General features: G+C 51.8%; 6 protein-coding genes across 6 annotated transcripts; 2 read left to right on the plus strand and 4 right to left on the minus strand.

Moving 5' to 3' along the window:
* Positions 1–164: 164 nt before the first annotated feature.
* Positions 165–1,705, minus strand: J4E87_000857 (uncharacterized protein; the record flags this gene model as incomplete). Its single annotated transcript, XM_049372509.1, has 2 exons — positions 165–1,561; positions 1,612–1,705. The coding sequence occupies 2 exons, from the start codon at positions 1,703–1,705 to the stop codon at positions 165–167; spliced, it is 1,491 nt and encodes a 496-aa protein (XP_049237167.1).
* Positions 1,706–2,625: 920 nt separating this feature from the next.
* On the minus strand, positions 2,626–4,131 carry J4E87_000858 (uncharacterized protein; the record flags this gene model as incomplete). The annotated part of the gene is made up of 1 exon (XM_049372510.1): positions 2,626–4,131. One exon carries the CDS (start codon positions 4,129–4,131, stop codon positions 2,626–2,628), a length of 1,506 nt encoding a protein of 501 aa, XP_049237168.1.
* A 2,394-nt stretch (positions 4,132–6,525) lies between these two features.
* Positions 6,526–8,874, minus strand: J4E87_000859 (uncharacterized protein; the record flags this gene model as incomplete). The annotated part of the gene is made up of 1 exon (XM_049372511.1): positions 6,526–8,874. One exon carries the CDS (start codon positions 8,872–8,874, stop codon positions 6,526–6,528), a length of 2,349 nt encoding a protein of 782 aa, XP_049237169.1.
* A 799-nt stretch (positions 8,875–9,673) lies between these two features.
* Positions 9,674–10,056, plus strand: J4E87_000860 (uncharacterized protein; the record flags this gene model as incomplete). Its single annotated transcript, XM_049372512.1, has 2 exons — positions 9,674–9,862; positions 9,916–10,056. 2 exons carry the CDS (start codon positions 9,674–9,676, stop codon positions 10,054–10,056), a joined length of 330 nt encoding a protein of 109 aa, XP_049237170.1.
* Positions 10,057–10,419: 363 nt separating this feature from the next.
* J4E87_000861 (uncharacterized protein) lies at positions 10,420–11,261 on the plus strand (the record flags this gene model as incomplete). Its single annotated transcript, XM_049372513.1, has 2 exons — positions 10,420–11,203; positions 11,257–11,261. The coding sequence occupies 2 exons, from the start codon at positions 10,420–10,422 to the stop codon at positions 11,259–11,261; spliced, it is 789 nt and encodes a 262-aa protein (XP_049237171.1).
* A 287-nt stretch (positions 11,262–11,548) lies between these two features.
* J4E87_000862 (uncharacterized protein) lies at positions 11,549–12,384 on the minus strand (the record flags this gene model as incomplete). Its single annotated transcript, XM_049372514.1, has 2 exons — positions 11,549–12,073; positions 12,124–12,384. 2 exons carry the CDS (start codon positions 12,382–12,384, stop codon positions 11,549–11,551), a joined length of 786 nt encoding a protein of 261 aa, XP_049237172.1.
* Positions 12,385–12,998: the final 614 nt, after the last annotated feature.

Genomic DNA, 12,998 nt, shown 5'->3' on the forward strand with positions numbered 1-12,998 from the left:
GGAAAGAGCTAGAAGGTGAGGGAAGTCGCGTAGGGAGCAGAAGTGGTGATGGTCGCAAGAGCAAGGAGAAGAAAGTCTGGAAGGGCAAGGGGAAGGCGGAAGTTGGCGCACGTTACTGACGATAGTGCACGCGCGTTTCGATATTAGTTTACTCGCAGTTCATCCTAGACTAGAGCATCTCCGCATCTCACCCACTCCCTATCTCTATGCCTCCAGCCATGCGCATAAATGAGCTGCGCAACCTCTATCCTGATGTCGGCATTCCATGCCACGTCTAGTAAGCCCACGCCATCTTCCTGGCACCCCGCATCCGCACCGGCCCACAGCAGCCTATCAGCCCAATCTAGCGACTTGTTTGCCACTGCTTTGAACAGCGGGCTCGTCAACTTTATGTACTTCACTCTTCCTATGGACGACCCGTTGCTCATGCAATATCCCGGGACGTTGGAATCGCGGTACCCGTACCAGCGACGTGGTAACATCCAACGGCCATCACGATACACGTCGCTAAACTTCTTATCGAGCTGCCGCTGGTATGGCCTTTTGAGGTAGTACCGGGGTATCACGGCGCGTGTCCCCGGAATCTTGTCAACCTGCTTTGATAGAGTATCAAGCTTGGGAAGAAATACGCATGTATTCTCATCGTATAGAGTCTGGTTGAAGAAAGCCTCGTAGATGACGAGTTTACCGTGAAAGTTTGGAACGCGCTCCATCCATTTGTATATCTCATCGAAGACACGCTTGTCGCGTTTGGCCTTGGCTGAGATGAGGAGATCTTTGATGAGGATCCGTCTTGCTACGTCTTTTCTTACGAAGACATTGCCTCCTGCTGTATCTTTCATATGCTGTATGGAGTGGTTGAGCAAAATGCCGATCATTTTCTTGGGGCGATCGAGCTCGGCGATGGCGATGAAGAGGTACTTGTATAGCTGCTCTTGCTTTATGCTTTTTACTGAGCGGAGGAGCAGTCGGAGCATATTTGTATGTCCGGTACTAACTGCGAAGCCAAGAAGGGTCGTGCCGAAACAGTAGTTCAGATCGTCTACGCTGCTGTGAAAGCCTGCGAATGCGTCGAGCACTGCATCTTCCTCGTCGGCGACAATGGCGCAACAGATCTCGAGGAACTTCCGGTCATTCTCGACCCGCTTTTCGGGGTCGTCATCCACTGTGTATTCATCATAGTGTGGCAGCTTCTTTGCCCCATCTGACGAGGAAGCGTGTACGACTACCCTGCTTTCCTTCCAATACTCATGCATGCAGAAGCCTGTCCACAATTCCAGCTTCTCTTGTCTAGTGGCACGGTCTCTTTCCGATATCCCCAGAATTTTGAGCTGTGACTCATATACGGGAGCGAATGAATGCGCGAAGAGACTGGACTCAGCACCCCGCATTTTGACGCAATGTTGGAGGTATGCGTAACGAAAGTACCGATCAATTCTGTCCCAGAAAGGTTGTCGAACACATTCACGACCAGAGGCCGCGCCGCAGTGGAGGTAGAATCGAACTGACTCGAGGCCATGGTCGGTGAAGAATATGGAGCGGACTTCTTCGTCGAATAGAGCTAGATGATGTTAGCTATGCGACGAGATCCATTAGGACTAATGGACATACAATTGGCTAGTCTCAGCTGGAGAAGTTCGTGACGGTTATAGGACGCGCCTGCAAATTCTAAGATGCAGCGCAGTATCTCAAGTGGCACCTTCATATTCGAAGTTGATGGGGCGATATCTTTAGATGATGGAACAAGGGCAGGAAACGCAGGTTTTGAAGAATGAGTATATGACTGTTCGAAGTTCTGTGAGTCAACGTGAACCATACTTTGGTCAACCTGTCGAGCGAGAGACATTGGTCATGCACACACATTGACTGAACGCATCTCTAGACCAATATTCGCATCGTTCACGTGCTGTACATTGTGTTACTGTCTCAGTGGGCTGCGGCCATTACTAATCCAGAGCTGCCGTTGGGTGAAGTCATGCGCCTCGCGCCATCTGAGTTCTCTGAGCAGATAAATTGATAGACGTTAGAGCCTCCTGGTCGGCTTTCACCATACCATTGATAAAAGGTAGTGGGGCTGTGATTGTTGTTCCGGTATGCTGTAACAAGGATGGGTCATGCTGGCCGGTGCTCGCGCGACGTGATCAGTTCGGGATGAGCACGCAACTGCCATGGCTTCGAGATTAGCACGGTCGTAGCTACTGGTTTGTTCAGTGTTATATGTTTCGAGCCTACTTTGCTATTCGATGATTTTGTCAATGCGCGAGGTGGCTGGTTAGAGGGCGCTAGTATGACGCAATCGTGACTCGCGCTATCATGCTGACTATGCAGGGGCATCACAACATTCGCGATCACTGGAAGGTTGTTCTTACATCCTCATTCCTTTCAAGACATACTGATTTTTGTTGATACATGTACAGAGATTTCTGAATCGGCAATAGCCAGCCATAACCTCTGGCACTTCCCAGAATCACCACTGCCTACACACAAGCACCTCCCGAGGTCGCTTCCAGCATCGCGTACTACACCAACACCGCACTTGTCAAAACCCGCGTCTTCTGATTCGTGAGCCAGCTGCCCAGCGCACCTAGAATGTTGCGATCTTCCAGTTGACGCCAGGCCCCCGCTCTAGCTATTTGTGAATACGATCCCGCCGACGCGACTGTTGAATTCTCTTTTCCACAGTGGCATCATGGACCTTGGGAGTAGGTTGTCACCATCGGCGCCGAATACTTCCAAAATGACATCATGGCTCTCGGCAATCTTTCCCGCACTGGATGACCCGTATTGTCGGATGATCGCCGTATGTAAGTTGATGAGCTTGTCTTTACGTCGCACCACAATGTTCTTGAACAGAGCCCTGAGGGACTCTTCAGACGGCTCTGGGAAGTTTGTGTTGACATGCAGCTCTCTCATACTCTCCGGAAGCATGTCGCCCATGCAGGGGATGTCGATATGCCTCCACGTCCTCGCGCCAGTTGGGATATGCGCATCACGGCCCTGGCGCTGTCCGCTCTCCAGTGGTGGTCCACAGAAGCATTCAACGTCCACCTCTAGCTTTTGCAATTTCGTAAAGCGCAGGAACGAGGAAAGACCGTTTACAATCTCGCCATGCAGCTCGTCAATGGTAATAGCGAGGTCAACAATGGTATCGCTGTTGTAGTTCGCCAGGGTCTCGATCATTTCGCCCGCGTTCCAGTCGTGTTCAAGACCATCCCATTTTGTTTGGTGTGAGTACTTGAAGACTTGGAGAGCTGGTGTGTTTGTGAGGAAGGCTGAGAGTCCCGTAGCGTCCATGCAACAGTAGGCGAATTCGACACGGGTCAAGGGAGATTTGACATTTGGGTTGAGCCAGTTGAAGGGAACACCTCCCCAATCCTCGTCAACCGCAACGCAGCTGACAGCGTAGATGTTTCGTATACTATTGAGAGTCATGAAAGGCGCGAGACATTGCAAGCCAACTCTGACGTCATACCCTTCCTCCACGAACGGTAACAAAGTCTCGAGCCGAGCCAGGGGCTTCTGCCGGTGCCCATCTGCATTGGACATGGCGACAAGCGACTGCACATTAGAAACAAGAGCCTCGGCGCCCTCACCTTCCCTGACCTCATGCCACCTATCAGGCAGTTGCAGCGTCTTCAGGTTGGGTAGAAGACTTAACAAAGCGACGGTCGCATACAACTTGTCCATATTCGACTGGTCGCCCGCTCTGTCTTCTTCCAGAATGCGACCCCACCACTCTTCCTCGTCAGCATCGGCGTAATATTCGGCGCGCCGCAGCAGATCTCTGATATTTTCCATCTCCTGCTCATCTTCGCGGAAACTGTGCGGGGTGGTATCCTCCGGCATTTCATCGTCTTGCCGGTGATCCCAGAGAGAAAGAGTCTCAATGTACTCAGCAATGATCGGATCGCGAGAGATGTCGTGCAGGATAGCCAATGTGTCACCGCGACGAGTCCGGCTCATGTTAGTCGTGTGGCTCCAAGTCTTGCGCATGTCATTGTGCTGTCGGATCTGGGACGCAGCGCGTCCATACACAGTCTTACATGAAAGTACGAAGCTTTCAAGACCATCAGGTGCGGTACGGTCAATGATCAGGTCAAGAAGTTCTGGTGGAAGATCGAGGAGTCCCATGGTAGCCTTCGAGGTGGCGCTGCCGGCGTCAATGCCGCCAAAAAGTAAAGAGCAGGCGGAAGTCCTGGTAGGCAAGTGGGTGGCGAAGTTGTGGCTTTAAGTGTCAAACGTGTAGTAAAGGTATGATTCCACGGTTCCGATGTGAGCTAGTTGAAGCTACTGGTGGCGGCTCTCACCTTTGCATGAACAGATTCTAGAATCGCAACAGCGCAGGGTCCAGAAATGTTGGGCAGCGGATGAGAAGGTCCAAAACTGGCAAATAAGCGAAAAGATAAAGGTCATTCATTGGTTTCGGTGTAAATCTCCTTGCTGCTCTCGTTTGAATCCTATGGTGGGGTAAGCTAGCGGCGCTTTGGGCCTAGTCTGTGCAAAAAAAGAAGGCTCTCATAGCTTCGATCTCCAACCACATGGGCCTCGCTTAATGTATACCAACATCGTCCTACGTTTGACATCTCGAGCCATTTATCTGCGAGATCTGTGGCATTCTTATTCTACGCAGCTCGCCCGAACATGTTCCCCACGTCTGTCTCGAAGCGCCCGGTCCTGATGAGGTCTTCCCCCGGGTTATGGACAGCCGCAACGACTGCACAAAGATCGCTCGCATGCCAGTTTTGTATATCCCTTGATGGGTTCTTTCATGGGCTGAGCTGTGGGCGTTGCTTTAGTGCTTTACGGGTGAAGTACCCGTCTTACAATGCTGCAGGATCATAGCACTCGATCTGTCCACTTGTCGAAGATAACCACTCTCTGTCTCGAGAACTACATACATATTGGAACAACATTCTCAAAGAGATATGCTGCATACATTCGTTTGGATGGCTGTTTTACATACGTGGGGTCAATCTGTAGCACAGACTTGTGGTTGCGAGAATTGTCTGGGCAGAAAACCTGATTGTGCACTGGCTATGATACTGTGACCAATTACAAACAAACCGTTCTGCCCAGAACCAGGCTAAACACGCCAATTGGTTGTCTCCATGACCCCGAATTACCGGACGTACTTCTTTTCTGCATATCTCATATCTCAAAACTTGATTTAGCTCCTCATCTTGATCAGATGGTCGAGTATCTAGGTATTTCTCTCCTGATGCGGAGCCCACTGGCATGTACAGCCCGATGTTTCTTAGTTCATGCGGTCGAGCCCGGATGAGTCGCACTACTGGGACCGTGAAGCGAAACCTTGGGCCGGAGAATGGGTTAACTCGGTTCTAGTCGACCCAGTCAAGGGGCCGGCAATTCTCCCCATTGAAGAAGCAAGGATGCATACGGTCTATACCCCCAACGCTAAGCGATATGTACTCATGTACAGGACGTGTGGTCCTCCCGGTGCTATCTTTTCGCACCGAAGAAGCAAGGATACATACGGTCTATACCCTCATCGCCAAGCGATTTACACTCACGTACAGGACGTGTAGTCCTCCCGGCGCTATCTGCAGCTACTGTAACGTTGGTGGAAGGATCGATGGACAGTGATAGTCTAAGTTCGGCGTATCATCGAGCGGGATGACCCTGGGTGAAAGTGACTGACTTGCATAAGCAGGTTTGTGTCCAGACGTCTTGTACGGAATCGTGCTGGTGCAGGAGTAGTGTCGCTGGTACGGATGGCCCCTCCGACCCAATCATGGTGCTTCTAAATGCGATATCACGTGGGCTAAGCTGATGTATCAGACACAGTTCCTACATATCTTGGCTCTATTTCTACAACGGCTACAAACATCGTAGTCTTTTTACGCTCAAATACTTCCCTCAGACCATCAAGAGACCCTTATGAATTTTCTAGTCGTCTTTCCAAGTGTCAAAGGGTTGCGCGCCCAAAAGCGTCCGATATTCCCCGGCACCGTTTCAGCCCAACTGTCAACAAGTTGTTCCTGGTAAGGCTGCTACACTTCTGCATATCGAGTCGGGTATCATGACTACCGGCATCTTTATGCAGTCTTGTCACAACCGTCTAGCAACTGGGGCTGCAGGCCACGAAGCAAGGATATAATGCGTCATCACCAGAGCATTGCACAATGCGAAGATCCTCTTCGACGGCCACTAAGAATATCGCGTAACGCGGAGAAATGTAATGAAATGCACTACATTTGGTGCGACTTGGCGCAGATTGCGATCTTGTCCAAAGCAAGTGCCACCTCTCCCCGAAAGTCTTCCTTTAAGATGCAAGTCTGCTGAAACCCCACTTCATTCATCTGTCAACATGGCACTGTATGCCCTCCTATTGCTAGTTACTCATCGCTTTGCCAACTTTCGGTGCTGTAATAAATTGCAGATTCCAGTTATGCCATGTAGTATTGGGTAATAACACCGAGCCTTCTAACCCTACAAGTATACGGCGACGTGGCCTCGCCCCGCCACTTGCAACTCCACAACTTTCGGGCTCTGTTGCGCTGTTTCTCAGTTCCAGCGCTGCTCGAAATCCTCTAACGGCTGCGGGTCTAGGTTGCGAAGTGACACTGTATCAGGCGCCGGCGAGACTTCATCCTCCCAGGCGTTACCTTCGGCTGCTTCCGTCACGGGCCCGTGATACGGGTAGGCATTACGACGACCATCTACATCTGGATAGCTGGGCCGGCGATGATGCTCAAAAGTCTTCTCAATCTGTTCGCCAATCGATAGAGGCGTATAGTATACAGATGTGTCTCTTAAGTCCATCGGAGATGGTGATGCCGCTGGAGGTTCGTCAAGCGACATTGCATCGAGGTTGGACTGAGTGAGTGGTGACGGCGCGGTCATGCGTGGCTCGAAACTGGGCATAGTCATCTCTTCAATCCGACCTGCACGCAATTTGCTCTTGTGCGACGGATGCCGTGATTCAGTGAAGAACCCCTTGATTTCCTGGCACGCATCGGCGACGCTGTCGGCCAGACGATCCTCCCAAACTCGTTGACCTCGTCTCGGATGATAATCGCCGTAAGCCAAGGCGTCGTCTTCATGCGGGTAACGGCTATGAGTGATGTGCAGCTGCTCTATTGCGCGCTTTCTCTGCCGTGCTGGAGAAGGTAACTTGGTTGATGATACATGGGGCGACCCAGGTGTCAGTGGTTTGACGTCTTCAACAGACCCATCAGTACTGCTGGGAGTGTCCTGACCCACACCGCTAGAGTCATCGTCCCGTACGTCTTCCTTCTTCTGAAACGTGGGTTGCGGGGCACGTCGGTGGATGTCGTACTGGAAGTTCGTCTTTCCCGTTCGCTTTTCGTCGATGAACTGGGGAAACTCGTTGAGTGCCTTTTGTGGCTGACCACGTCTGTTCATGCAGAATTTCTGAATCTCAGCGGGAGTAAAGAAGTCGGAGGGTATCATGCGCCCAAAGCGACGGCCCATGCGGTTGAGCTCTTTCCGCGGCACAGTTACCTGCTTATCGCTGCCAAAGATGCGTGTGAATGTGATGCCAGCAGTGATGTCATCAGCGAAACCGAGATACACTTGGGTGTCTACACGACCTGGGCGATACAAAGCTTCGTCCAATGAATCGGGAGCGTTTGTTGTCAAGATGACGATGTGGCCTTCTCGCGATCCAGGTCCATCTAGAGTGTTAAGCAAACCACTTAGAGTGACCTTTGTCCTCGACGGGGGAGGCGGCGGAGGCGGCGACTTCTTCTTTCTAGAATCCACATTCCTACGCTTCTTCTTCTTCGGCCTTGCATTCCATGAGCTGATGGACTCTGAACTACTCTCCTCCTCCTCCTCCTCTTCGTCACTATCTTCTTGTTCTTCCAAAGGCGGCAGCGCCATGGTGCGTTCACGGACAATACCCGCAGCGTCAATGTCTTCGAAGAGGATGACGCAGCGAGCGGGCAGATTCTTCACATCGTTCTGCAAAATGGTGTCGTCCATGCCTGCAAGGTCGATGACGCAAAGCGGCAAATTGTAATGACTCGCAATTGCGGTAGACAAGCTGGTCTTGCCTGTGCCAGCCGGACCATAGAATAAGTAACCTCTCCGGTATGGCGTTCCATTCTGGTAGTAATAGTCCTCCGTCCCATCGGCAAAGAACGCCTGGAGATCAGTCAGAAGCTCTTGTTTCTTGAGTGGGTTCATGTCAATCGTCTCAAGACTGCGTTTCCTCGAAGTACGGTCTACGTTGCGATGGGCAGAGACGTAACGGACAGTCAGGGACGTCATCTGGCCGCTGACAGTCTTATGAACGGCTTTCAGCAAGGCTTCGATGGGCTTTTTACTGCCCCACATGCAGCGTAACGTGAGTTTGTCGTAGGATCGGCCATCCGGTTTGTACAGCAGGAATGGTACGCCTTCGTGGAAGAAAGGAGTGTAGCCAGCAGAAGCTATGAGATGGTGAGAGTTGCTCTCATCATTGTTGGCGGTTTTTTGTTCATGCGACAAATCTTTCCACTCCAGATGCTCGAAAGTCGGAAGCCAGGCGAACAGCTGGTTGGACGGTTGCTTGCTGATCCACATCAAAAGGTCGGTGACCAGCGCATCGCTACTGTCGAGCTCAAGTGAGTTTGTGAGGTTCGAACTGAGCCAGTCGTATGTTGCCTTGCCGTATGTGCGAGCGGGGATGCATAAAGCAATAGCCCAAACCAGATAGGTGAGGTCTATGCCTATGTTGCAATCGATCCAGACCTTGATAGCTTTGAACAGTGGCTTGTTCATGCTGTTCTCGATTGATGAGTCCATCAACGTCTCGAGGAAGTTCTTTTCATTCTTCGCTCTTCGATCTTTCGTCTTCCGGCGGGATTCATGGCGGCGGTCATCGTCGTCCCAGCTATCATCGCTCATTGTTGAAAACGTTTTGACTGAACTATTTGTGAGGCCGATAGCTCACTATCAGAAAAATAGGAAAGCGTACTGCGCTTGGCGTATGAAAGTGTTGAAGGTTGATCGGCCGTTGAGAGTTGCAGAACGGCTGTAGTTGATATAAGACCAAGGGAGCGCTGCATTATATAGACAGAGAAGTTCCCAGCAGGAACAGTCGTGGAGGCTCGATTGGTTCGTGCTCTGCTTCGGCACCTGTCGAGTGTCGAGTGAAAACACATCCGGTTGGAAACCATTGTCGGTATAGAACAACTTTCACCCGCTCTATAAAGTGAATGATACTTATTACCGGATCGGTTCCCATTGTTGCATTGTTAGCAGAGTTCCAAACCAGACGGATGAAGGTATATGTTCTTGTGTTCGCCTTCTCAAATATGTGCAGTCAGCTCCGCAGATCAGTATATCAACTCCGGTCATGTATAGGAAATTATCAGGTAGTGTTTGGAGATGTAGCAGATTCTGGACGCGTCGAAGCGGAACGCGCGTGTGGCGACGTTGTAAGTGTGGACGCGATCATGGCTGGAATCTGGCGATATTCGCGTGAATAACAGTTTGCTTCGCGATACGCTTGCTGTGTGATTGTTATTTGCGATGAAAGTGTTGGGAGGGTGAAAGAAGGAAGTACTGCGAAGACGCGTGGCAGGGCCTGAGAGCGGGAAGCGCGCTAGCGCGCTCGGCCACCCAACCATCTCGTGGTTCATGAGATCCCACCAGGAACAATCCACAGCAGCCTGACTGAGCCGAGACCGCCGCGCAACCTGCGATGAAGCTGCTCTTTCGAGTCGCGCATATTCTGCTGGTACTCGTCCTCTCGTCTCTGCTGATATACAGCGTCTATTACGCGTTCGCGCTTCTAGCGGAAGACCAGCAGCACAGCTCGCCGCAGTCAGTGCAAGCCGATTCCGAATTGGACACCGACTACGTATCTCGCAAGCCATCACCACAAGAAATAGTATGTATCTTCCAATGGCCGCATCGAGATGGTCATGTACTGACGTTACACAGGCTGCATCGATGAACACATTGTGGGACTACCTGGACGACTGGGATGAAGAGCATTGCAAGAATGTGTGCGAGGCTTCGTGGGTTGCCTGCCGACTGAGGAATTGCTATCACCTGCCGGATGTCAGGAAGCAAGAGTTGTGAAGATAAATCATGAACAATGGCTTGCGACGCTGGACGGCGCATCTGCGATCTCGCTGCAACATCATCTGGAGCATTCTGAACGTGTCTCAGCGATCGCAGAAGAATCCAATATATTCTAACAACGATCGTGTGGGGTTGCACGAGACTCAGGCGATATATGCTCAATGCCGGAGTGCCCCACACCCTTCATCAATGCGGCTAAGAGTACCAGACGCCCATGCATCACTACTATTCGTCCATAGAATCCAGGAACGCGGAATCCATCTCATTCGAAATTCTACAGTCTGCTACGATATTGGGCATCAGATGCTTTAAAGGCCAGTGAACTCTCGCTGTCGACACACCACGATCGCTACAACCATCATGGCTTTTCTCTTTACCCTGGCTTCGATGGCGACGTCCACCATGGCTTTCGACTGCACCCGCGAATACCTCCAGAGCACAGCAGATTCCTACGTGGATCTAATGGCAACGGGCCAACACGACCGATTCGAAAACATCGCCTACACGATGAAATACTTCGAAAACAACGTAACCGCCTCACTTCTCAACGGCGTACCCGCCTTCGGTCTAACCATTGACACCCATCGCTCCATCCTCGATACCACACAATGCAAGACAATGACCGAGCTCATCGTCACCGACACCAAGCACCCATACGTCATGCACACGCAGATGACCCTAGACCCCGAAGGCAACGTAAACCTCATCGACAGCATCGTAACCGACGCAGGTGACTGGGCCTTCAACGCAACCGGCACCTCCCACTGGAACAGCCAAGAAACATGGAACCCCATTCCCGAATCCAGCCGCGACACCCGCGAGACCATCAAAGCAGCCGGTGAAGCCTACGCCGACCGCTGCAACGACGTCTCCGTCCACGTCCCCTTCGGCACCCCCTGCGCCCGTCTCGAAGGTGGTGCGTATACCGGTCGTGGGAATCTCTCAGCAAATACGTGCGATATTGGTGGGCTGCCTGAACATATCCCCATGACTAATCGCAAGTATGTTGTTGATGAGGTGATGGGTGTTGTGGATATCTTTATGGGCTTTACGGGGCTGGATCGCACGAGGAATACGGAGGGGGCGCCGGATAGTCATATGTTTCGGGTTGAAGAGGGGAGGATTAGGTACATCCATACGGCGAGTGCGTGTTTTGTAGATGGGTGTGGGATGAATGGTACTGGTATGTTTTTGTAGATTGAGGGTTGTGGGTAGGGGTGCTGACGTGCTGACAGGTATTCCGCCGGGGATTGGTCGCCGGACGTTGCGACCGCGAGCGGATAAGCTTCGTTAGCCGATCGTCAAGCTTCCTGTTGAGGGGTTGAACGTAGCAGATCCCGAACATGAGGTCGGCATGAGTTGATTAGGTACTTCCAAGCGATACCGCGGCATCGAAGCTTGATGTACACTCACTAGCTGTCTATCCACTCTTTCGCCTCAGTAGCCTCATGAACTCATGATGCCATCCAAGTGCATCTTACTGCTCTCCTCAGTCCCAGTTCACCCTCGCTTTCACCTCAGGATGATCCTCCAACCACTCCTCCACATCCCCTTCATCAACCACCAGTCCTGGATGCATCTTCATCGCATCAACAAGCACATCCCTAATCCCCTTGTCATCATCCAGCGTCGACGTGAACGCCTCTTCCAGCGCATCAGCCAGATCCAGCCCCTCATACTGCCAGTACACATGCAAAACGTCTATGACGCCCTGTCGTGCGAAGGTCTTCAAGTCGAGCATGTCGAAGTAGTCGGCAACCGTATAGATGCGTACGTGCTTGAGGAGGTGCGAGGCAGACAGCGTCTTGCCGGCACATGGGCATTTGCGCTTGAAGATCTGGGGAGCGGTCGGGGGACCGTGCAGGAGGGCGTAGGTACTGTGGTTACAGTAGGCTGTGGGGTGGACAGTCTCGCCGCCGGGGAACTGGTAGGTTGATGTGTACATGTAGTCTAGGATGTGCTTCATGGTGATGGTGTCGACGTCGGGTATCTGTACTTCTTTATCATTGTTCTCCTGCAGTGGTTTAGCACGGCAGGTATGTCAATGTGGTTGACAATACTCACACTACCGTTGAAGCGGAACATGCGCGCAAAATAAGGCGAAGAGGCTTCCAGGATGCTCTTATGGGTGATGAAATGCTGGCCTTCGCAGATGATGGTGAAGTCTGAGGTCTCGTCATTGAGCGCAAGCTTGGTTTCTCTGATCTTGGGCTTAGATGGTGTTGGAGGGGCGTGGTTTTCTTTGTCGAAGACCTGAGATGTTTTGACCTGCGGCGTCTTGGGGACGACCTTGCGGATGGTGGTCGCTTCAGTTGGGAGATCCATGGCTTTGATGTGGTGTGGGGTCAGAGGGTTGTTAATCAACACGGGTACTGACAGCGGGCAATGTGTGACCATGGGCGTCACGAGAGCTACGAGCTCACATGGAAAGGTATTGCTGGTCGCAGATTGTTTGGTACCGCTGTTTACTGTCGCCTAAAGCGGGTGGGGAGTCGCTCGCGCAGCCGGTCTCATCCCAGCTTCACGCGTTAAACCGATGTCGTTACCACGGCGATAATCGAATTGCCTGCGGAGCGCAGGCAGCGATAACTTTCCGCTCATTGATCTGTGATGGTGATGGTGAGCGTGAAGATGACACCAGGCAAACATGTGGCGCTGGAGAGATGAGCCCGCCTCTAGTAAGCTTTACAGGGATGGAGGAGCGCGGCGATGTGCGCACCCGCGTCGATGACGCGCATGCACGTATTGTGAGTCCAGGCTATTGTAGTTCCCATAGACCTTTTAAAGTAAAGACTGGCCGTCGACTGCGAGCAGCGTAGTAGTCTTGCGACGATCACTTGCTCAAAGGCTGAAGGACTCTTAGGACTAAGAACAGAATCACACAATTTGGGTACAAAGATATTTGCTTTATCTTGTCGTTGATGTAGCTTCAATACCCT

Source organism: Alternaria ethzedia (assembly GCF_023757985.1).
Source record: "Alternaria ethzedia strain BMP 0044 chromosome Unknown scaffold_2, whole genome shotgun sequence".
NCBI classification, from domain to species: domain Eukaryota; kingdom Fungi; phylum Ascomycota; class Dothideomycetes; order Pleosporales; family Pleosporaceae; genus Alternaria; species Alternaria ethzedia.